We start from the raw sequence: 23,791 nt of genomic DNA on the forward strand, positions 1-23,791 counted from the left end.
GTGCTACCAGCTGGTCCCCGCCTTTTTCTTCTTCTCCTTCTTCTTCCTCTTCCTTCTCCTCCTCCTTCTTTTTTTCTCTTTTTTTGCCTCTAGTCACTGGGGCTCAGTACCAGCAGTATGAATCCAACACTTCTGGCGGCCTTTTTTTTTTTTTTTTCTGATAGGATATCGAAATTGAGAGAGGAGGGTAGAGAGAGGGAGAGAAAGATAACACACTGCAGACCTGCTTCACCACTTGTGAAGTGACCCCCCCTGCAAGTGGGGAGCTGGGGGACTTGAACCGGGATCCTTGCGGCAGTCCTTGCACTTAACCCGGTGTGCCACCATCCCGATCTTTTTCTAGTTTTTAGAGTTTCTGTAGAAAAGTCTTCTGTAATCTTATAAGGTTTCTCCTATAGATGATTCTTTGTATTTTTCCTTCTGCCATCAGGATCTTTTCTTTATCCTTGGTTTTTATCATTTTAATTATTACATGTCTTAGTGAATATGTATTTGGGTTTATTTTGTGTGGCACTCTGTATTTCCTGGATTTGTATATCTTGCCCTTTATTCAGATGGGGGAAATTCTTGGCTCCTGGGTGACTTTTTCATTTATATAGGGACAAAGTAGGAAAGAAACCTCAGCAGGATTCCAGGAGACAACAGTGGAATCTCTGGTCTGCAGGTGCTTGTGGCCTGGTTCTGCACTGAGGATGTGAACCAAAGACACCAAGTTGCAGATACTACCATGATTCCACCCTGACTTCTCTGAGCAGACGGTCTCACCAATATGTGATGGAATCTTACTTCTTCAGACCCCTGTTGGAATGCAGTATACCGGCTGATGGTAGGAAGTTGGACACAGCACACGGCTGACGTCAGCCTAGTGACAGCATGCAAAGGTCTGCGCAAATGCACAATGGACTGTGGGTGGACCTGGTCTGTGCAAACACAAAGCATTATGGGTGGACCGAACAAATTTAAAAGCACAGCCAGCCAGAAGTCCAGCCTCTTTGGCTGCTGCTGCTTCTCCTGGTCAGATGCATCCCAGCTGAGGCTGCTCAAGGTGCCCACCATGGCTACTTCTCCTGGGAACTGAACAAATATGACTCAGCTAGCCAGTAACTCTAAGACTCTTCTACAGCCATGAGTAATCTATACCTAGGCTAATAATCGTTTATCTAATGGGACTGAACTTTTGATAACTAACTCATGGACTTTATGGGCTTAGTGTATTCTTTTTTCAAAAAATTTTTTATTTATAAAAAGGAAACACTGACAAAACCATAGGATAGGAGGGGTATAACTTTGCACAGTTCCTACCGGCTTAGTGTATTTTTAGCCCCAGTTGATAATTGTTTATTTTGCAGTACCTAAAAGATATGTCCCATACCTTTGTATAACCCCAATAAAACCTTGATTTATTTTAACCCGCTCACAGCTGCCCCACAGCCAAGTCCTTTATGTACCACAGCCAAAGTTCCTTTTCATTACAAAAGATCCCTACCCCACTAGAGAAAGATAGAAACAGGTTGGGGGTATGGATTGACCTGCCAATGTCCAAATCCAGCAGAGGAACAATTACAGAAGCCAGAACTGCTACATTCTGCACCCTCAAAACAACTTTGATCCATACTCCCATGGGGGAGAAGTGATAGGAGGAAGAAGTTAAGAGGGCTCTGAACTCCAGCTCCATCAGGTCCGAGAAAGAGAGGATTAAAAGGGGAGAGATATTTGGATGTAGTAACAGGGTTACTACATGTGGCTTGGAGGGGTAGAAGATTGGACTTGGAAGAAAAAGGGGGCAATTGTGTAGAAATGTAGATAGGTAGTTGTAGAGATGACAGTTAACCCGTATCTGTAACTTTGGGAGAAACGTAGTGATTTGCAATGACTTACGATTCAGAATTCTGGTGGTGGTAATGGTGTAGAATTATACCCCTACTGACATGTAATTTTTGTAAATCAATATTGAATCACTAAGAAAAAAAATTTAAAAAGAAAGTCTCCTTATCATTCTGTAAACTCTTTAAAAACAGGACCAATATTTTATTTGCTTTATTTGTCCCATATAGGCAAAACAGTTCTAGGAAGGAAGAGGAATTTAAGTTATTTTATACATTAACAAATGAACTAATAAATATAGTGACAGTCAAACAAACAAACAAACAAACAAACAAAAAAAACCCTCAGCACTAGAGCTTCTCCTGGTGCTATGGCACCTCCCATGTAGTGCTGGGTTACATACCTGGGCTGTGTGGATGGCAAGGATTCACTCTACTTGGAGAGCTGTCCCTGTGATCCTGATTTGTGGTTTAAGACCCCTTTGTTGCACTGTGAAAAGACTGTAGGGTGGAGAGGGGCAGAGCGGAAAGGCGCATGTAAACAAGGAGGGTTTTCATGGGGTCAAGATAGGAGAAGTTTCCTAGACCAATATTTTGGCAATGGGGATGAAGACAGAAATATGGATTTCAGTTTGTTTAGATTTATTTTGTTTATATACTTGACAGAGAATGAGAGAAGCCAGGGCACCACCATTCACTCCAGTATATACAGTGCTAGGGATTGAACCAGTAAACATCAGACCAATACTCTACCAGTGGAGCTATTTCCCCAGCTGCTGGATTCCAATTCCCTTTGAAGACGGATTCAACATGATTTGATAAGCACTGAGTGAGGGCTAACAGAGAGGGCTAACGGAGGTAGGATCCTGTATACGCAGATGAAGTGGGTTGAGAGGTGGCGCAGTACTCTGGAGCATGAGGTCTTGAGTTTGATCCCTGGCATCACATGTGTCAGTGCTGTTGTGGTATTCTATCTTCCTTCTCTCTCTTTTATTTCTTGTTATCTTTATTTATTAACTGCACAGAGACAGTCAGAGGTTGAGAGGGAAAGGGGAGATAGAGAGGAAGAGAGAAAGAGAGACACTGCGTTGCTTCACCACTTTCAAAGCTTTTCCCCTGCAGGTGGGGACTGGGGGCTTGAATCCAAGTTTTTGTACATTGTAACATATGCAAGGTGTACATATGTTACCTTGTCCTCTTTTCTCTTCTCTCTCTTTCTCTGATGTTAATAAAAAAAAATCAAAACAAGACAAATGTGAAGTGGGAAGATCTTAAGAGTCAGACAGGTAGAGATCCAAGCCTTGGACCTGCCACATACTCACTATGTCTCCTTAGGGTAACTTAATGAAGCTTTGTTGGCTCAGTGTTTGGTGGCTGTGGTGTCTCAGGGATACTTGGCCTACGCAAACAAGGTATTTTTTTTTAACCAGAGCACTGCTCGGCTCTGGCTTATGGTGATGTGGGAGATTGAACCTGGGACTTTGGAGCCTCAGGCCATGAGTCTCTTTGCAAAACCACTATACTATCTATTACCACCCCCAACAAAGCTCTTGAGTATGCCCACTTACTCTCAGATTCTTTTTTTTTTTTAAGCTAGCAAACTTAAAAAAAAAAAAATTATTTATTTATTCCTTTTTGTTGTCCTTGTTGTTTTACTGTTGTAGTTATAACTGTTAGTTATTGATGTCATTATTGTTGGATAGGACAGAGAGAAATGGAGAGAGGAGGGGAAGACAGAGAGGAGGCGAGAAAGTCGCTTGTGAAGCAACTCCCCTGCAGGTGGGGAACCGGGGGCTCAAATCAGGATCCTTATGCCGGTCCTTGCGCTTTGCGCCACATGTGTTTAACCTGCTGCGCTACTGCCCGACTCCCAGTTGCTGGGATTCTAACGGTGGTCAGGTACCACATAGTCCAGTTATGGAAAGCAGGAGCAGTCTTGTGTTAGTTCCGGAGTAGTTCAGTAGCTAATAAGAGACTACAAAATGGAAGAATACTTTGGAATCCAGGAGATACTCCAAACACCTAAAGTAGGGCTTTCTATGCAATGAAATCAAAGTTGTTTTCTACCCATGCCCCCACCCTCCAATGCTAAAATGATAGAAATCCAGGCACAGGTTTCCAGGTCAAGACAGTCTTTAATTTTCTTCTCAAGAGAACCTGGTTGGGATGAGGCAGTGCCCATAGACAGTCCCAAGGACTTTAAGGGTTTGAAAGCAGAAGCCCTCAGACTTGGACTTTAGAAGCCAGCTTAAAATCCACAGCTCTGCCACTCTCACTAGTGTGCCCACCTTGAATCATCACTTCTTTGAGTTTTTGTTTTACTTACAGAACTATGAACTACAGAGACTAATACATCATAGTATGAAGATGAAATGCAAGGACATTTGTTCAGACTATCACCATCCCTAGTACATTACAGGTGTGCAATACTGCTTGATTTCCTTTTCTGATTCTGATTTCCTGGCCTGTGCTGTGTATACAGCCATTCCTCAACCACGTAAATCAACTTCATGATCTAATGCAGGGGTCAGCAAACTATAGCTCAGGAAGCAAATCTGGCTCAGTCCTTTTTTTGGCTAGATAATGTTTTATTGGTACACAGTCATGCTTACCTTTTAATAATTGTTTATGGCTCTTTATAATGGCAGAGTTGAATAGAGGTGGAATGGCCCGCAAAGCCTAAACTGTTTGCTAAGTAAATAGTCTTTAAGGGGCTGTGGCATTGACTCAATGTCTAGAGCGCAAGACTTGCATGTGAGTCCCTGGGTTTGACCCCTGGCATTGCATCTTAACAGAGGGTCAACCCCCACTTCTATTAGAGAAGAGGTGGTCTCGGAGGTGGCTCAGTGGACAAAGCAATGGACTCTTAATCATGAGGTTCTGAGTTCAATCCCTGGCAGCACATGTACCAGAGTGATGTCTGGTTCTATCTCTCTCTCCTCCTATCATTCTCATAAATAAATAAATAAATAAATAAATACAATCTTAAAAAAAAAAAGAGAGAGAAGAGGAAACTGAGGCTCAAAGTAGTTGTGAACTAAATAGAGTCATACAGGGGAGGTGGAAGGAGAAGTTTCTTCTGATTCTCAGGCCAGTGCTCTTTTAACTATCATCTATTACTGTAGGAAGTTTTCAGCGTTTCCAATGAGAAAGCCAATAGGTAAAGATCTAGCCACCTTCTTTGGTTGAATTTTCCCAAAACTGGTTGCATGCAGGATAAAGCTGGTTATGGCTATGGGTACAATACTTGTGTGGTTTAGTCCCATGAAATATGACCAGGACCTGGGTAGTTTAGGACTTTATCTGTTTAATGATTGTTATTCCTACTAAACTGAGTGAAGAGCTTATCTATTCACTGTTGTACTAGACACTAGAGTCCAGTATGTTGCAGATTTTTATAAAATGTTTACTGAGTAGATTTGAGTTAATTATAGACCCTACAGTTATAAAATCCTCACCCTCTCTCTCTAACTGGTATCTGGCTTAAAAGACTTTCCTTTACCACCACCACCATGCAATTATCCATACAACTGGCTGATGTCCTTTATTCTTCTCATCAAATCTAATTATCAACTTCTGTTAATGTAGCTCTGCAAACCAGTTTTCTCCAGTCCTGAGGCTGGGTACAGACTTCATTATCTGAAAACTATTCATTCCCATCACCTCCTTACTGACTTCCTGCTTCCACACTCTGCCCTTCTAACCTATTTCCTGCACTGCATAAGCATGATCCAATCATCTCTTCTTAACTCTGTTGAGTTCCCTCTGACTATGGATATGAGCCCTCCATGACTGGTTCCAGCCTCTTCTCACCCACAAGCCAGCCACTGTGTTGCAGAATTCACCAGCAATTTTGACAGTGCTGTGCCTTCCCCCACTGCCATACTCTGTACATGTTGCACCTCCTGTCTGGGAAGCCCTTCCTCACCTAACCCATTGGCTACTCAGTCTTCCAGTCTGAGCTCAAGCATCACTGCTTGGGGAGGGTTTTTCTAAGGCTTCCTGAGATTGGGGACATCACCTTAGTTTCTATCCTGTGATTATAGCCCTCATTGTATTAAGGTGCATTAAGTGTTGTTTTCCATGTCTGGCTTGCCATCCTGAGCCAAGAATAATACTGTGTGTGTGTCACTGGGGACTGGTACATATGCACCTCCATTGCTCCTGGGCCAACTTTTGAAAAAAAGAAATCACTTTAGAGGCAGCGGAGAGAGAGATAGAGAGACAGAGACAGAGAGACAGAGAGGAAGAAGTGGAGAGAGGAAGTGCTACCGTAGCACTAGTCTCCCTGTGAACCTTCCCAATTCCATGATGCTTCTATATGGTTCTGGGGCTTGAACTTGGGGCTTCAAGCATGGTGAGGAGTACATCCTACTTGGTGAGCTATCTGCTGGCCCGTCTGAAGACAGTGATTGTGTCTGACCTCTTTTGTGTACCCTTTTCTTAGCAGAGGTCTGGCCCAAAGTGCCAGTGAGTATTCAGGGAATCCTTAGCTCTCAGTTTGTTTCCTTCCATTGCCAGCTGGCTGTAGGAGAGGGTGTGGCCATTCTTGGCAGTATTCCTGCTCTGAGAGAGCTAAGAACTTCTCATAGACTTTTGCTACTGACTTCTCTCTCTCTCTCCCCCTGCCAGGTACCTTTCTCTTTCTGGAACTGCTTCTTCCTAACTTTGGGGCTGTCAGGCTCATAGAAGTGAGCAAGAAACTCAGGGAAACTGGAGTAGTTCAGTTCCATCCCCCTGGTGACTGTATCCTGGATGGGCAAAGAGCCAGGGGGTGGGTCACAACTGTTCTGGGATATGGCCATGTTTTCACTGGAAGGACCTAGAGGACATGCCCATTTGTTTGTTCTCAGGCCTCAGGTTCCTGGTGGCCATCCGTAAAAGGTATACATGAGAGTGGCTGGGTGACCTTGGGAAAGTTGCTCAATCCTTTATATTTACTGTTGTCTCATCTATAAAGTGGAGATAGTAGCCAACATCTACCCTATGCTGTGGGGATCACTGAGTCAGTGTCTGTGAAGGACTCAAACTAGTCAATAAATATCTGTTGCTATTACCCTATCACTATGTGGGGAGATACCATCTAGTGAGAACAATAAGAAGACAGGGTTCTAACATCACTGTAGTTTTTGGATCCATTTGTGCGTGTTTCCATCTCTTACATGTCCCAGTTCAACAATCCAATTAATTTTTTTTTTATTTGTAAAGAAATATGCATTGGGCGCCAGGTGGTGGTGCACTTGGCTACATGCAAATATTACCATGTGCAAGGATTCAGGTTCAAGCCTCTATTCCCCACCTGCAAGGGGGAAGCTTCATGAGCAGTGAGGTGAGCCTGCAGGTGTCCTATCTTCCTTTCTCCCTTTCTATCTCTCCTCCCTTGTTGATTTATTTCTCTCTGTCCTGGCAAATTGAAAAAAAAAAAAAAATGGAAAAAATAGCCACCGGGAACTGTGGATTCATAGTGCTGGCACCAAGTCCCAGTGATAATTCTGGCGGAAAAAAAATTGCGTCCACTCTCTGTAAGTCAGAACCCAAAAGATCTTTTTTTTATAAAGTTTTTTTCATTTTTTTTTTTTTTTGCCTCCAGGGTTATTGTTAGGGCTCGGTGCCTGTAGCAGGACTCCACTGCTCCTGGAGGCCATTTTTTCCCATTTTGTTACCTTTGTTGTTGTTATTGTTGTTATAGCTGTTGCTGGACAGGACAGAGAGAAATGGAGAGAGGAGGGGAAGACAGAGAGGAGGAGAGAAAGACAGACACCTGCAGACCCACTTCACTGTTTGCTAAACGACCCCTTGCAAGTAGGGAGCTGGGGGCTTAAACCTGGATACGCTTTGTGCCATGTGCGCTTAACTCACTGTGCTACCGCCCAGCCCCTTTTAAAATGTTTTTATTAATGTGTGTGTGTGTGAGAGAGAGAACCGGAGTATCACTCTTGCATGAGCTTCCAGAGGTTGAACCCAAAAAACTGTGCTTGAGGCCACAACACTGTATCCACTGTGCCACCACCTGGGCCACAAACCCCAAAGACTCTAACACTGAAGTATAATGGGAAAAATACAGTAGAAGAAAGTCTAGTGAGCCTTCCGTTTGCTGTTTAACTTTGGGGAAGGATTACTTCTCAAGCTTGTTTCTCATATGTCTAAAGGGGTAGATAATTTCTGCCCTGCTTTCCTCTCTTTGTTGCTGTCAGGAACAATATACATGTTTGTGCCTAAAAAACTGTTCAGTGATTAAAAAACAGACAAACAAAATCTCACCAACAAAGCTTTACTATGTTGAAGAAAACCCTGTTAGCTTGGCTTTTGTAGGATATTCCCTGTGTGACTAGCTTTGTGGCCCTTCTCACTGATACAGTCCTCACCGACATACAGTCTCTGTTGAGGCTATAATAGAATCTCTACCATTTCCCAAATTCTCTTTTTAGTTAGTTTGTTATAGTTGGTGCTTCACTGCTCTGGGTTGACTTTTTCTCCTAGAATGGAAGGGTGGGGAGTGGGGAGAAGAAGAGAGAGAGAGAGAGAGATGGAGAAGAAGAGGGAGAGAGGCTGAGGCTACAGCTTTTCCATGTGCACAGAGGGCTAGGCTCTATCATCCTGGGGCATTGCAAAATAAGTGCCCTCCTAAAGGAGCTACTTTGCTGGTCCTTCCCAAATTCACTTTTGTGTCACACTGCTCATTTTACTTCCTCCAAATGCAATACTTTTCTTTTGGATCTTTTCCATTGAATAAGGTTCATCCATCAAAGGTGTGTTCAACATAGTCTTCTTAGTCAAGCCTGGATCCTTTCCTAAAATTGTCTCTCTTCCACACAGAGTGACCAGAAGTACCTATTTCCTATGAGTTTGTAACACTCTCTTTACTGAGATTATTGGTTTGGAGATTTCTTCAATTAGATTTTTTTAAAAAAAGATTTACTTATTAACTTATTAATGAGCAAAGAAGAGAGAAAATTACAGCATCCCTCTGGTACATGTGATGCTGGGAACTGAACCCAGAATCTTATGTTTGAAAGCGCAATGCTTGGGCTGGTGAAATAGCTCAGTGGGATAGTACGTATGTATGTGATCCAGGTTTGAGCCTGGACCCCACAGAACTGAAGGAAGTTGTGATTTCTCTCACTTTCTCTGCTTCAGCCTTTACATAAAACAACAACTAAGGTCCAATGCTTTATCCACCGCACCACCTCCTACGCCTCTTTAACTAGATTTTATCCTGCTGGGGCTTGTCTTCTCTGCTTCCCCACTGACCCTTCCAGCAGAGATTTAGGGGTGTAGGAGTTTGGAGAATCACAGGCCCAGGGAGATGACAGAACAAGCTGATGCATCACTCCAAGCAGAAGCAACAGAATTTCTGCTTTCCCTGTTCAGCTCTCATACCGGTTGGAGGTAGGTACGCACTCAACAGCAAACCCTGCATTCCTCAGGGGCACAGAGGCAAAGAGCAAATGTTTACAGTGCCGGTGAAAGAGGATCTGCAACAAGGGAAGGTTGCAGACACCTGGAGAAACTCACCCAAACCGGCATTTGCTGGAATCACCCAATCTCCTGGCTTCACTCCAGTCACATTGCTGCCCACTGCCACCACCTGTCCGACACCTTCGTTCCCGCCAACAGCAGGCAGCTTGGGAAGGAGGCCATAATTTCCTAAGGGAGAAATGCATAGAAGGTTATCCAAACCAGAAAAAGCCTAGAATCGCCAAAACAATCTTGAGAAGAAAGAACAGAAATGGAGGCATCACACTCCCAGATCTCAAACTGTATTATAGGGCCATTGTCATCAAAACTGCTTGGTACTGGAACATGAATAGACACACTGACTAGTGGAATAGAACTGAGAGCCCAGAGGTAAGGCCCCACACCTATGGACATCTAATCTTTGACAAAGGGGCCCAGATTATTACATGGGGAAAGCAGAGTCTCTTCAACAAATGGTGTTGGAAACAATGGGTTGAAACATGCAGAAGAATGAAGCTGAATCACTGTATTTCACCAAATACAAAAGTAAATTCCAGGTGGATCAAGGACTTGGATGTTAGACCAGAAACTATCAGATACTTAGAGGAAAATATTGGAAGAACTTTTTTCCGCATAAATTTTAAAGACATTTTCAATGAAACGAATCCATTTACAAGGAAGACTAAGGCAAGTATAAACCTATGGGACTACATCAAATTAAAAAGCTTCTTCACAGCAAAAGAAACCACTACCCAAATCAAGAGACCCCTCACAGAATGGGAGAAGATCTTTACATGCCATACATCAGATAAGAGTTTAATAACCAACATATATAAAGAGCTTACCAGACTCAACAACAAGACAACAAATAACCCCATCCAAAAATGGGGGGAGGAATTGGACAGAATATTCACCACAGAAGAGATCCAAAAGGCCGAGAAACACATGAAAAAATGCTCCAAGTCTCTGATTGTCAGAGAAATGCAAATCAAGACAACAATGAGATATCACTTCACTCCTGTGAGAATGTCACACATCAGAAAAGGTAACAGCAGCAAATGCTGGAGAGGATGTGGGGTCAAAGGAACCCTCCTGCACTGCTGGTGGGAATGTCAATTGGTCCAACCTCTGTGGAGAACAGTCTGGAGAACTCTCAGAAGGCTAGAAATGGACCTACCCTATGACCCTGCAATTCCCCTCCTGGGGATATATCCTAAGGAATCCAACACATCCATCCAAAAAGATCTGTGTACACATATGTTCTTGGCAGCACAATTTGTAATAGCCAAAACCTGGAAGCAACCCAGGTGTCCAACAACAGATGAGTGGCTGAGCAAGTTGTGGTATATATACACAATGGAATACTACTCAGCTGTAAAAAATGGTGACTTCACCGTTTTCAGCCGATCTTGGATGGACCTTGAAAAAATCATGTTGAGTGAAATAAGTCAGAAACAGAAGGATGAATATGGGATGATCTCACTCTCAGGCCGAAGTTGAAAAACAAGATTAGAAAAGAAAACACAAGTCGAACCTGAAATGGAATTGGAGTATTACACCAAAGTAAAAGACTCTGGGGTGGGTGGGTGGGTGGGGAGAATACAGGTCCATGAAAAATGATGAATGAAATAGTGGGGGTTGTATTGCTAAATGGGAATCTGGGGAATGTTATGCATGTAAAAAAAAAAAAAAAAAAAGAAGTAGAAATGCAAAAAAAAAAAAAATAAAGAAAAGGTAACAGTAGCAAATGCTGGAGAGGGTGTGGGGTCAAAGGAACCCTCCTGCACTGCTGGTGGGAATGTCAATTGGTCCAAGCTCTGTGGAGAACAGTATGGAGAACTCTCAGAAGGCTAGAAATGGACCTACCCTATGATCCTGCAATTCCTCTCCTGGAGATACATCCTAAGGAACCCAACAACACCCATCCAAAAAGATCTGTGTACACATATGTTCTTAGCAGCACAGTTTGTAATAGCCAAAACCTGGAAGCAACCCAGGTGTCCAACAACAGATGAGTGGCTGAGCAAGTTGTGGTATATATACACAATGGAATACTACTCAGCTATTAAAAATGTTGACTTCACCATTTTCAGCCAATCTTGGATGGACCTTGAAAAATTCATGTTAAGTGAAATAAACCAAAAACAGAAGGATGAATATGGGGTGATCTCACTCTCAGGCTGAAGTTGAAAAACAAGATCAGAAGAGAAAACACAAGTAGAGCCTGAACTGGAAATGGCATGTTGCACAAAGTAAAAGACTCTGGGGTGGGTGGGGGGGAAGAATACAGATCCAAGATGGATGACAGAGGACCTAGTGGGGGTTGTATTGTTATATGGAAAACTGGGAAATGTTATGCATGTACAAACTGTTATATTTACTGTTGAATATAAAACATTAATTCCCCAATAAACAAATAATAATAAAAAAAAGTTATCCAACATGGTCTGCGCAGTGAAGAAGCATAAATGCTGGAGTCAGACCTAAGCCCATTGTGGACTCTGTCTTTGATTATCTGTGCAACTAACCGACCTCTCTGAGCCTTAGCATCTTCATCTGTAAAGGAGGAAGTAACTATTATACAATACATGGTTATTACGAGGATTAGATAAGATAAAAGTGTGACATGAGCCCAGCATATCACAGGCACTTTACAATGGTTGTTTATCCCCTGCTGCAATCTTCCTAACTCTCAGAAAAGCCTCACATTTCAGAAAGGGGAGGCCAGAGGGTTCATGCCAGCTGCAGAAGGCTCATCTGGAGAACAGCTGCTGCTAATCACAGGGATTTCACACCCACACCTGAGGAGGAATGAAAATGAGGCCATTAGCTAAGCAAAAAAGCCAATTAACATAAGCCACAGAAATCAAGGTTACCTTGGATCATATTTATGTCAGATGGATTGATAGGGGCCGCCAGCATCTTCACATGGACATCTGATCCGCCCACTGCAGCTAGCTCCTGGTTCTTCAGTCTAAGCACAAAGCCAAAGAAAGAAGAGAGATATTAACGTCACCCAGGCTAGACAGAGTGTCTTTTGCTCCAGTCATTTCCCCAAAGTAGGTCAGGTAGCAACATTTTTGAGCTGCCACTGTGTGCCCAGGAATTAGGTTTTGTTAGAAAAGACAGAGGTGCTATAAGGAGTCAGCATATGACACTGTTAACCCTCATATTAACTGCTTATGGAAATCCCTACTGATGTGGTCTGCGAGATGGGGCAGTGGATAAAGCGTTAGACTCTCAAGCGTGAAGTCCCAAGTTCAATTCCCAGCAGCATATACCAGAGTGATATCTGGATCTTTCTTTGTTTCCCTACCTTTCTCATTAATAAATAATAAAAGCTTAAAAATTAATTTAATGTAGTGCTTTAGAAAGCCACTAGAATTTCTAAAAAAAAGATAGAAAATCCTTACTAATTTCTCAACCCCACTGCCTACTCTAGGAGAGAAAAATTTAAAAACTTTGTTGGTCTGAATTAGCCTTCTATTTTTCTAAAACTTACTTCATAGTGTGACTCATATGATGTGTGCTTACTAATAAAACAGTCAAAACTCCCAGCTCTGACCCTCTGAACTAGAATCTTCAGATAAGGATCATCACAAGTTCTCCTTCTTCCTTCCGTCCTTCCTTCCTCTTCTTTTTGAAATTGCCACCAGGGTTACCACTGGGGCTTGGTGCCTCAATGATCACAGCTCCTATTTATTTACTTATTAAATAAAGACAGAAATTGAGAGAAAGGGGAGAGGTCAGGTGGTGGCATACCCAGTTGAAAAGCACACATTACCATGCTCAAAGATGTGTGTTCACACCCCCAGTCTCCACGGGGGAGGGGGGGTGGGGGGGGTTGTTTTGCCAGTGGTGAAGTAGGGTTGCAGGTATCTCATTTTCTCCATCTCCTCCTCCACACTCAATTTCTCTCTGTCCTATAAAAACTAAAATAAAGGGGGTAGGGTGGTAGCACAGTGGGTCAAGCACACATGGCATGAAGCACAAGGATCGCAGTTTGAGCCCCCGGCTCTCCACCAGATGTCTCTTTCTCTCCTCCTCTCTGTCCTAGTCAACAATGACAACAGCAATAACAATAATAACAATAAGGGCAACAGCAAGGACAACAAAATGGGAAAAATAGCCTCCAGAAGCAGTGGATTCATAGTGCAGGCACTGAGCCCCAGCGATAACCCTGGAGGCAAAAAAAAAAAGAAAAAAAAAGGCCTCCAGGAGCAGAGCAAGTTGTCATTGCAGGTGCTGAGTTATAGTGATAACCCTGGTGGAGAGAGAGAAAGGGAGATACCGGTAGCACTTTATTTGTTTGTGAAGCTTCTCCACCGCAGGTGGAGCCTGGGGCTTGAATCTGGGTTCCTGTGCCTGGTAACATGTGCTCTACTAGGTGTGCCACCACCTGGCTCCTCATGACAAGTATAGTTCTAATCAACAGGTATAACTGGGCAAGTTGGGGTTGCTTAAGCATTCTCTCTCTCTCTTTGCCCGGACACATTAGGGAGAGGAAGCGTTTCCATTAGTTGTAGAGAGGGGTGAAGGAAACAGAGAAGTGGCATTCTCTGGTGACGTCCCTTTTGGATGAGGATCTTGTCTGTCATAACGGAGGCTGGATGGAGAGCTAGGGTCATAGGTTTTAAGCCCCACCACAGGATGGCTTTGTCATAGCAGGCAAGTTTCTTTTATTTATTTATTTTCTTAGTTTCTTTATTGGGGGATTAATGTTTTACATTCAGCATAACAATACACCCCCACTAGGTCCTCTGTCATCCTTTTTGGACATTTACTCTCCTCCCCACCCACCCACTTGGGTGCAATATACTAACTCCAGTTTAGGTTCTCTCTTCTGATCTTGTTTTTCACCTTCTGAGCAGGCAAGTCTTTTCTGCTCTAGGACTTAAGTTTCTACACTTGTGAAACAGGCGGCAATGGTGGTGGTTAGCAACTGATCACTCTCAAGGGCCCTTCATTCAATGCATGTAGTGACTTCTTTTGCTGAAGGTGGGCTCCTAGACACCATGGGACTAACATTTTTCATGTCATTGAGGTTTGGCTAATGGATAAACCTGCAGAAGGGCTTTTGAGGGAAGCCCAATGGCAACGTCTATGCATTCTTTTTATTTATTTATTTATTTATTTATTTATTTATTTATTTATTTCCTTTTGTTGCCCTTATTTTATTTTTGTAGTCATCATTGTTGTTCTTGATATCGTTGTTGTTGGATAGGATAGAGAGAAATGGAGAGAGGAGGGGAAGACAGAGAGGGGGAGAGAAAGATAGACACCTGCAGACCTGCTTCACCGCTGGTGAAATGACTACTTCCCTGCAGGTGGGGAGGCGGGGGTTTGAACTGGGATCCTTATGCCAGTCCTTGTGCTTGCGCCACTTATGCTTAACCCACTGCGCTACCGCCCGACTCCCTCTTTTTTCTTTTTTTAAAGAGGCCTCCAACCAGGAAGTACTGAGCAGTACACTAGACCAATGGGCCCTAGTGACGACTTAACTACCAAAAATTCTCCATTTTCTGCACCTGTAAGTTTGCAATGCTTTCCTCTGCCCAAATGTACCTATTAAAGTAATAATTCCCCTTATTTTTACTTACCAAAGGCACACAGAACTGACAACTAGAAGCTCTTAGCATTAGACAACAGTGTCACTGCACTAAGTGGATGTAATCCCACCTATTTCCTACAGAAATCTGACCTTTTATTTATACCAGAGCCTCTTTCTTAGAGGAGGGAGGTAGTAAGATTTTCAAGAAATGTCTTGTATTAATAGTAATAGTGGTGGCAGGTAAATAGTATATCAGTTTCTGTGATAAGGGCTTTGCATGATTTTAAGATGTAACTAGGGGCACACCTAATTACATACACATTACCATGTATAAGGACTTGGGTTTAAGTCCCTCATCCTCACTCACAGGGGATAAGCTTCACAAGCAGTGAAGCAATATTGCAGGTGTCTCTCTTTCTCTCTCCCAGTTTATCAACAAAATAAAGAAAAATAAATGGCTGTGATAAACTGTGGATTCATCTTGTAGGCACTGAGCTCCAGTGATAACTCTTATTTACCTTGTTTCATACCAGCATCTTGAAATTTATCTGGGAATACACCTGACTACCTCCAAGGATCCTGGGGACCCAAGTTCTGAATGAATTCCTGTACTGGATCATGACCAGAGTAAGGGAAGTCATGTCTTATCAGTATTGAGAAGCACCTGCAAATATACACACATGCATGGCACATATTATACATACACAAATATAGACAGAAACATTCTCTACAGAAAATGGCTAATTAGGAAAGAGTTGGTGACCAGGGAAGAGAGGAGATTAAAAAAAAAAGTAAATATGAAAGATGGTATTTTTTTATTATTAATTTTCCCTTTTGTTGCCCTTGTTTTTTATTGTTGTTGTAGTTATTATTGTTGTTGTCATCATTGTTGGATAGGACAGAGAAATGGAGAGGAGGGGAAGACAGAGAAGGAGAGAGAAAGAGAGACATCTGCAGACCTGCTTCACCACCTGTGAAGTGACTCCCTTGCAAATGGGGAGTCAGGGGCTCCAACAGGATTCTTGAGCTGGTCCTTGTACTTCGCGCCACCTGTGCTTAACCGCTGCGCTACTGCCCGGCCCCCAGACAGTATGTATTTATACACAGCTGGATGTGGTGGAGTCCTTGCAATAATAACTGCTGTTTGTGTGCCTACTTGTCAGGTGCTCCGCAAAACGCTTTCCATGCCAGCTGTCACACTATTATTCTGATTTTATAAGGAGGAACAAAGGCACAAAAGAGGTAAATAACTAGCTCAAGGCCACCCAAAGCACAAAGTGGCTGATCTGATTTGAACCTGGCAGTTTAATGTTAGAGAAGCCAACTGGTGAGGGGCTGACCTCAAACCAAGTGGACAGTAGCAAGATGAGCACGATCTTGGAGGAGTGGGCAGGCCTGATTCTTGTGGGGCCAGCCAGGGGCTGGGGTCAGCAGCTTCAGTCTCCCCACCAGGCTAATCAGGGAGGCATTAGCCACACAGTGATATTCCTACAATCCAGAGGAAACTCCTGCCCAGAGCAAATGGATTGTGGACTAGCTGTGCCTTTATATTATCCACATAGCTTCTCTTGCATTTTGACAGATAATCAGGGTTTTTCTGTAAGCTGACAAAATCTATGTGCTTAAAGCTACTTGAAGACTTTTTTTTTGTGCATATTCCCTACATACTGTTTCCTCAGCCCAGAATTTCTTTCCCAAGCTTCTCCATGAAGAATTTCATTCAGTTTACCCTTTGAGACCCAGCTCAAATTTTACTTCCTCTAAGATATCTTTTGACTCTTTCTTGATCCTGAAAAAAATCACTTGCTCCAATTCACGGGTCCCATTATACAGAAGGGTGAATATTCCCTTTAAGACCACATTATTACTTTTCATCTTATGAAGTATTTTTTAAAAATAAATATTTTAATGAAAGGAATATACAGAGAGAAAGGAACACACAGAGAGAGAGAAAGAGAGAGAGAGAGAGAGAGAGAGAAAGAGAAATAACAGAGCACACAGCTCAGCTTTGGCTTATGGCAGTGCTGAGGACTGAACCTGGGACCTTAGAGCCTTAGGCATAAAAGTCTTTCACATAAGCATTATGCTGTCTCCTGAACCCATTAAGTCTTTTCAGACATTTTCCCCCCAATTGATCACAAGGTAGAAGTTCACATTCCTTTTCCAAAATTTTTGAGGCCAGATGCACTCCAGAATTAAGAATCAAGTGTTATCTACACCTGTGTTGGAGGCTGAGACAACACTGGGTGACAAGACACATTGTTTCTGCAGAAAAAATGTATGAATAGTCACACTAAGTGGATGAATAATCACTACATAAAAACTTCACATTAAATCAAGTTTTTCCTCCAAATGAGTTATTTTTTTTTTTTAAAAATCTGTTTTCAGAACTTTCTAGAGTTCAGAGTTGCAGATATGATTTGGATTATTTATTTAAATTGCCAGGAGGGTTATAGCTGGGGCTTGCTGCTTGCATGAAGAATCCACACATACCACTTCTGGTGACCATTTTCTCTCCCCTTCCCTATTTTTTTTTAATTATCTTTATTTTTATTGGATAGAGACAGTAAGAAATTGAAAGGAATGGGGGGACAGACAGACAGAGAATGAGAGCAAGAGAGAGAGAGAGAGAGCGCTGGAGAGACACCTGCAGCCCTGCTTCACCACTCGAAAAAGGTTTCCCTCTGCAGGTGGGGACTGGGGTCTTGAACCTGGGTCCCTGCACACTGTAACATGTGCGCTAAACCAGGTGTGCCACCACCCAGCCCCTTTTCTCCCCTTTCTTTTATTTGATAGGACAGAGAGAAACTGAGGGGGTAGAGATAGAGAGAGATAGAGAAGGAAAGAAGAGAAACACCTGCAGCATTGCTTCATCACTAATGAAGGTCCTTCCCCTGCAGGTGGGGCCCAGGGGCTTAAACTCAGGTCCTTGTGTATGGTTTAACATGTGAGCTCAACTGTGTGCAGCAGTGCCTGTCCCCTATGACTTGGATTTAGATGCAGGTTTATTTTTTTCAGAATCACATGTTCAATTCTTTTAAAGTTTATTTATTTATAATCTAGTATTATAGTTAGAATGTATGTTGTTTCCTATTTGACTATAAACCCAAGGATGGCAGAGAACTTTCTTAACTCAGTTGTTAGCACAGTGCTGGGGGGCCAAAATAGTGCTTAAGAATGCCTCCAGTGGTGGTCCGGGAGGTGGCGCAATGGATAAAATGTTGGTCTCTCAAGCATGAGGTCCTGAGTTCAATCCCCGGCAGCACATGTACCAGAGTGATGTCTGGTTCTTTCTCTCTCCTCCTATCCCTCTCATTAATAAATAAATAGAATATTAAAAAAAAAAAAAATGCCTCCAGTGCTGGCAAAATAGCTCACTTGGATAGTGTGCTGCTTTGTCATGTGTGTGACCCAAGTTTGAGTCCTGCCCCTACCAAAGCAATGAAGGAAGCGTTGGTGCTATGGTGTCTTTTACTCTCTACCTCTCTAGTGTCCATCTCTATGAAAGAGAGAAAGAGGGAGAGAAAGAGAGAGAGAGAGAGAATTGTCTATAAAATAAGTCACCCAACTTACAATTTTAGTGATTAAAGTGGCATAAAAGTGCCAATCATTTTGGAAATCAGGAGAGATTCAAATCACTAGCTTAACTATTGAGGCTTATTCTTCCTGGTTCTGGACTCTATAGGCAAATACCATTGAAGGATGGGCAATATAAATAGAGCTAATCCTTAAAAGAGTTCAGCCTAAGCAAAAACTCATGGCTCATTGCCTTAAAGAAAAAGTATAGATCAAATTTGCAACAAGATAGCTTTCATTAAAATCCAAATGACAGTGGTCCGGGAGGTAGCATAGTAATAAAGCTTTGGATTCTCAAGCATGAGGTCCCGAGTTTGATCCCCGGCAGCACATGTGCCAGAGTGATGTCTGGTTCTTTCTCCTCCTATCTTTCTCATAAATAAATAAAATCTTAAAAAAAAAAATCCAGATGACAGGGTAAATATGAGAATATAGGTAGATGTTGGTTCACAGACACAAGGTGGAGGCAGATGTGGAGTGAAATAACTAGTCCTGGTTTTGAATTCTCCCTTCATCATTTATCAGCTAGACTTCAGAATATTCCTCTGTAAAATGGGTAGAACACTATAACCCAGTTCACAGGATTAAATGAGTTAATGCACATCAAGCATTTGCTAGAGTTCCTGTTACAAAGTAGATACTCAGGAAATGGCAGCTGTTAACAGAGGTAGGCATAGCCAGGAGAATTTTTGAGATAACTGGCTCTGCTTCTGAAAAGAATCACTGAAAGGAAGAGGATAACCTGTTGGGAAGTTCAGGTAAATTTAATTCAATAAGTATTTACTGACATGGGGCCAGGTGGTGGCGCACCTGGTTGAGTGCAGGTTACAATGCGCAAGGACTGGGGTTTGAGCCCCCAGTCCCCAACTACAGGGGAAAAGCTTTGCAAGTGGTGAAGCAGGACTGCAGGTGTCTCTCAGTCTCTCTCCTTCTCTATCACCCCCTTCCTCTTGATTTCTGGCTGTCTATCCAATAAATAGAGTTAAAAATACATATACATGTCTATATACATATATATTTACTGACACAAAGTATCAGGTTCTATGCCAAGAGATAAGAAGAAGAAGAAGAAGGAGGAGGAGGAGGAGGGGGGGGGGAGGAAGGAGAAGAAGGATTAGAAGAAGGAGAAAAATCTGCCCAGAAGCTTAATGGTGTGGAAATTCACATGGAAAACTCTGGGAGTGATGTAGACTCAGGTGCTAAAATCGACTGAGAGTGTCAACCAAATGGAGGAAAATAATAAAGGGCTTACAAGGAGGTTATTTTAAGTTGAAACCTGAAAGATATACAGAATTTTACTGGGTAGGCCAAGAGAGAAAGTAGATTTTACTGCTGGAAGCAAAAAACCTTGACCTGACAGTAGGTTAAGCAACAGGTGGTCTGGACTGGAGCTGTGGGGGGTGGAAAGTTATTTAAGTAACAAGTGGCATTGATATCATTTGGTGACCAACTCCATGTGGGTAGTAGGAAATCTGATGCTTCTCAAGCTTTTGGTTTGGGCAACTAGATATTGACATGGGGAGAAAGAGTGGGTTTAGAATGGGGAGGAAGGTGTTATATCTGAAGTGACAAATAGTGTGGTATAAAGTTGAGGGTGCTCCTCTGGGTTAGACAGACAGAGCCGTGAGTCAGCTGTGTGTAGGTGGAGACTAGGACACTAGATAAAATTATTCTGGCTGGATGGTGAAATGACAAGGTGGACATCTTACAAAACTCCAGGCATTGTGCTTTGCCCAAGGTTAAACTGCTAGTATTATACGTGGCAGGCCTTGAACTTACACTTGGCTTCACAATTCTGAATGGTGGACTAGCACCCTCAGTGCTGCGTTTGTGGCATTCTTCTCATGCTGGGATATATTAGGTATTGCCTAGATTTTAATGTGTTTGGGAAACACTGCCTATTACACCCCCCTTTGTAAGATTTAGAATGTACATTAAAGTCAGAATGACTCTGAGAGGGTCCTCTAGTAAAGAATCCTGTGGCTTGGCAGCATCCAGAGCTCCCAGAGTTAGTTTAGCAGGGGGCTCTAGATTCACAGCACATCTACCTCCAAACAACAGTTTGAGAAGGTTACAAGGCTACCAGTCTGCTAGTTCTCTTCTGTCTTCTGTGGGACCTAGTTGCTCTGTGTAGGTCAGATGCACAGAAGTGGGAGGGAAGCTGTGGCGGGGGGGCAAGGATCTAGGAGGTGGAAAGTTGAGGCTGCAAGCACAGGTGGGTGAAGGTGGGAGGTAGGCTTGACACACAGTTTGCCTGGGGCATGGGGGTGGGAAGTGTGTTGGTCCAGCTGCATCTCACCAGGGAGACCAGCCCCAGCCTGCCTCCTGGAATGCCATCAATGTCACAGACACTGCTGTTCCTGCAGACAGTTCTAATAGCGTCGTCAAGGATACCGTTCTGCCCAGACAGGAGGGAAAACTGGGGCCTGGTCTGAATTCCAGGAGTTGGACTTCTGGTGTAATGACAGCAATTTCTTCTCTGTTTTCTTCTTAAATTCACCCAGAGAAACTGGTGGCTGTGTTACAGAGTGCAAACGAGGCACCCAAACACAGTCTGTCTAGATCTCAAGTCACTTTCCCAAGATTGTTTGGGTTCTTCCTCCCTGTGAGTGCAATGGCGCCATGCAACTCAGAAGGTTGCTGCTGTCTTCATGCAACAGATCCCAGACTGGATAATGCACAATGGCTCCTTTGAGGCTGAGGCTGTACACCTGTGATGCCATATGAACTACAAGAGAGACAAAAGCAGGCAGAAGAAAGAGCCTTTTGAAAGGTGGAAAAAGAGGCCAGTACTCAGGGGAATAGCTGAGTTATATTTTCTGTATAAAGCAGGCACAGCCAGCTCTGCTAAGATCTCTCCTCCGCCTTCCACATTTAATTAGCAACCATGAGTACTTATCTTACATCTTTCACTCAATCACCTCAAACAGGTCAATTTCATCTTCAGCAGGAAGAAGCTGTCATAGGGACTTCCTCATCTGCTTATTACAGAGAGTCAAAGATGTGTATCCTGTCTTAGGGTGCAGGGGAAGGTAACCAATGCTTTCCATGGCTCCCTGGCCTGTCCACAGTCTCCATGGTCACAATCAAGTCACCTGTGATTGACTAAAATGCCTGGCAAGCTGGGCACGTTGTTCTGGGATATAATAATTAATAAGCAGGGATATGACTGCGAAGTTACTAAGGAATGAAGTTCTTCAGTCCACAGTTTGTAAAAGCTTATTCCACAGCAGGGAGTGTTAGTGGCCTTAACAGGTGGGGTTCTAGAATCCTGGGCCCTCAGGGAGAGTTCCTTTCTCAGAGCTAAGCTCAGAAGTTCCACATCTTTTGGTATGCTAGGCACACCACTTGCTTCCTTGTACTTCTTCTGGCTTCCTTTACTCAGAATAAGCTTGCCAGTTCACCCTTTAGGACTTTTTGTTCCTTAGTGGAATTTTTTTTCCAGAAATTTTAAACTTTACTTGGGAAAACTGAGAGCATCCATGTGTTGAAATATACGTGGGCAGTGAGAGCGTAAGGGAGAGAAGGCCATTTACTCATATATTGAAGCCCCCACCTTTACACACACATACACACACACACACACACACACACACACACACACACAGAGAGAGAGAGACACACACAGAGAGAGCTATGCAATTATTTTGAAGTGATAGGAAGCAAAGACTTAAGAAAATTCCCAGATATTCCTAACTAGGGTTGGTAAAACAACAACAAAACCAACCCTTTTTACTACCTTCTTGATTTTTTTCTTTTTTGATAGAAGGCAAGAACCAGAGAGAGAGAGGAAGAGAGGAGAGACACAGGCAGCCCTGCTCCACTGCTTGTGAAGCTTCCCTCTGTAGGTGGGGGCTGGGAGCTTGAACCTGGGTCCTTGTACATGCTAACATGTGTGCTCTACTGGGTGTGCCACCACCCAACCCCCACCTTGATTTTTTTTTTTTTTAAGATTATCAGAAAGCTTGCAAGCCCCATCTTATTCTACATCAGGGAGCTTGTGTGAAGGGAGCTAAAGTCTCTGGTTTAGTTTGCTGAGGTCTATTTGCTGTTCCAGAGAGCAAGATTGAGCCTCAGCTGCAGGCACACTCTCCACCTGCATCTCCTGCCTCTGACAGGCACAATGGTGATCACATAGCTCCTGCCTGGCAGGAGGTTGAGGGGCAGCTGATTGTGTAAACAGATCTTGTGCCCGGGACCCGAGATTTCTAATCACACCAAAGCTCCTTGGAGGTTGCTGGAGCAACCACTGGTGAGGAGGCAGTCCAATGCCTGCTTTAATTTCATAGACTTGTTGGAGCTGGACAGTTGGTGGGTCAAAAAAGGATTCTTGTCTCAACAATTCCCATGGCTGCAGTGTTATGTTGAAGCTCATCTAGTCCTGGCAGGAAAGTGTTGTTTGGGGGAGGAAGGGTAGGGCTAAGGAGAATGAGGTGTGTAGGTTCTGAGGCATACAGAAAAGGGGGCTGTGAAGTTTTGTCACTGACACAGAAGATAGGAGAGAGGGGCTGGCACGTGTGCTCATATTTAGCACTGGTGACCTCAGCCATGCAGTCATTATCAAAGAGTAACAGGAGGAATTTAATAATGAGCGGCAGAGCTGGGACTAGATCAGTGCTCTTTTGGAAGGTCATCAATGACCCATCCTGAGCTACCTACTAACCTTTTTTTTTTAATTTAATTTTTAATTATCTTTATTGGATAGAGATAGCCAGAAATCAAGAGGGAAGCGGGGGACAGAGAGGAAGAGAGACAGAGAGACACTTGCAGCACTGCTTCACCACTTGTGAAGCTTTCCCCCTGTAGGTGGGAAACTGGGGACTCAAACCTGGGTCCTTGTGCATTGTAACATGTGCACCAAACCAAGTGCACCACCACCCGGCCCCACCAACTAACCTTGTCATCTTTTCCTTTACCTCTTTAAACCAAGGGCCATTCCTACTCCATCCAGGGTGGGAAAGACCTGGAACCATCCCAGAGAGCAGCAGGAGTTGCTAAGAGAGGGCCAGGCAGTAACAGTAACTTAGAGTTGCCCAAGGTGTTGGCATTCCTCCCAGGCACTCTGGAGTTTGCAGGGTGGGGGGGGGGGACCCCCCTTGGAGGTGTGCTGACCCAGTTCCACTCTCAGAGACAAAAAGGAGGAAAGAAGGGTGGAAACACTGGGCCTAAACTCCACAGACTATCGTGTAATGTCAGAGGGAAGGTACTGGATGAATGTTACAGGATATGGAATCTGCCTTGAGTTTGGATCCTGTCACTTCAGGCTTGTCCTTTCTTAGCATGTTCCACTAGACACTTCTATTAAGGGTTACATGCTGAGTGCACAGAAGATTCAAAAATCTCCGCTATCAGACACATCACCTTTTCTCTTCCCTCTGGGTTT

The 23,791-nt window shown here is 43.4% G+C and overlaps 1 protein-coding gene across 2 annotated transcripts in view; it reads right to left on the reverse strand.

The window, feature by feature from the left end:
• MECR (mitochondrial trans-2-enoyl-CoA reductase) overlaps window positions 1-23,791 on the reverse strand; it is a 51,810-nt gene that overhangs the window by 24,247 nt on the left and 3,772 nt on the right. For both annotated transcript variants that reach the window (XM_007522441.3, XM_016187840.2), the window contains exons 2-3: window positions 12,158-12,255; window positions 9,339-9,470 (exon numbers count right to left, since the gene is read on the reverse strand). In XM_007522441.3, coding sequence (XP_007522503.1) covers window positions 9,339-9,470; window positions 12,158-12,255 — 230 coding nt within the window. The remainder of the gene's footprint in view (window positions 1-9,338; window positions 9,471-12,157; window positions 12,256-23,791) is intronic.

This window comes from Erinaceus europaeus, chromosome 13 (assembly GCF_950295315.1).
Source record: "Erinaceus europaeus chromosome 13, mEriEur2.1, whole genome shotgun sequence".
NCBI classification, from domain to species: domain Eukaryota; kingdom Metazoa; phylum Chordata; class Mammalia; order Eulipotyphla; family Erinaceidae; genus Erinaceus; species Erinaceus europaeus.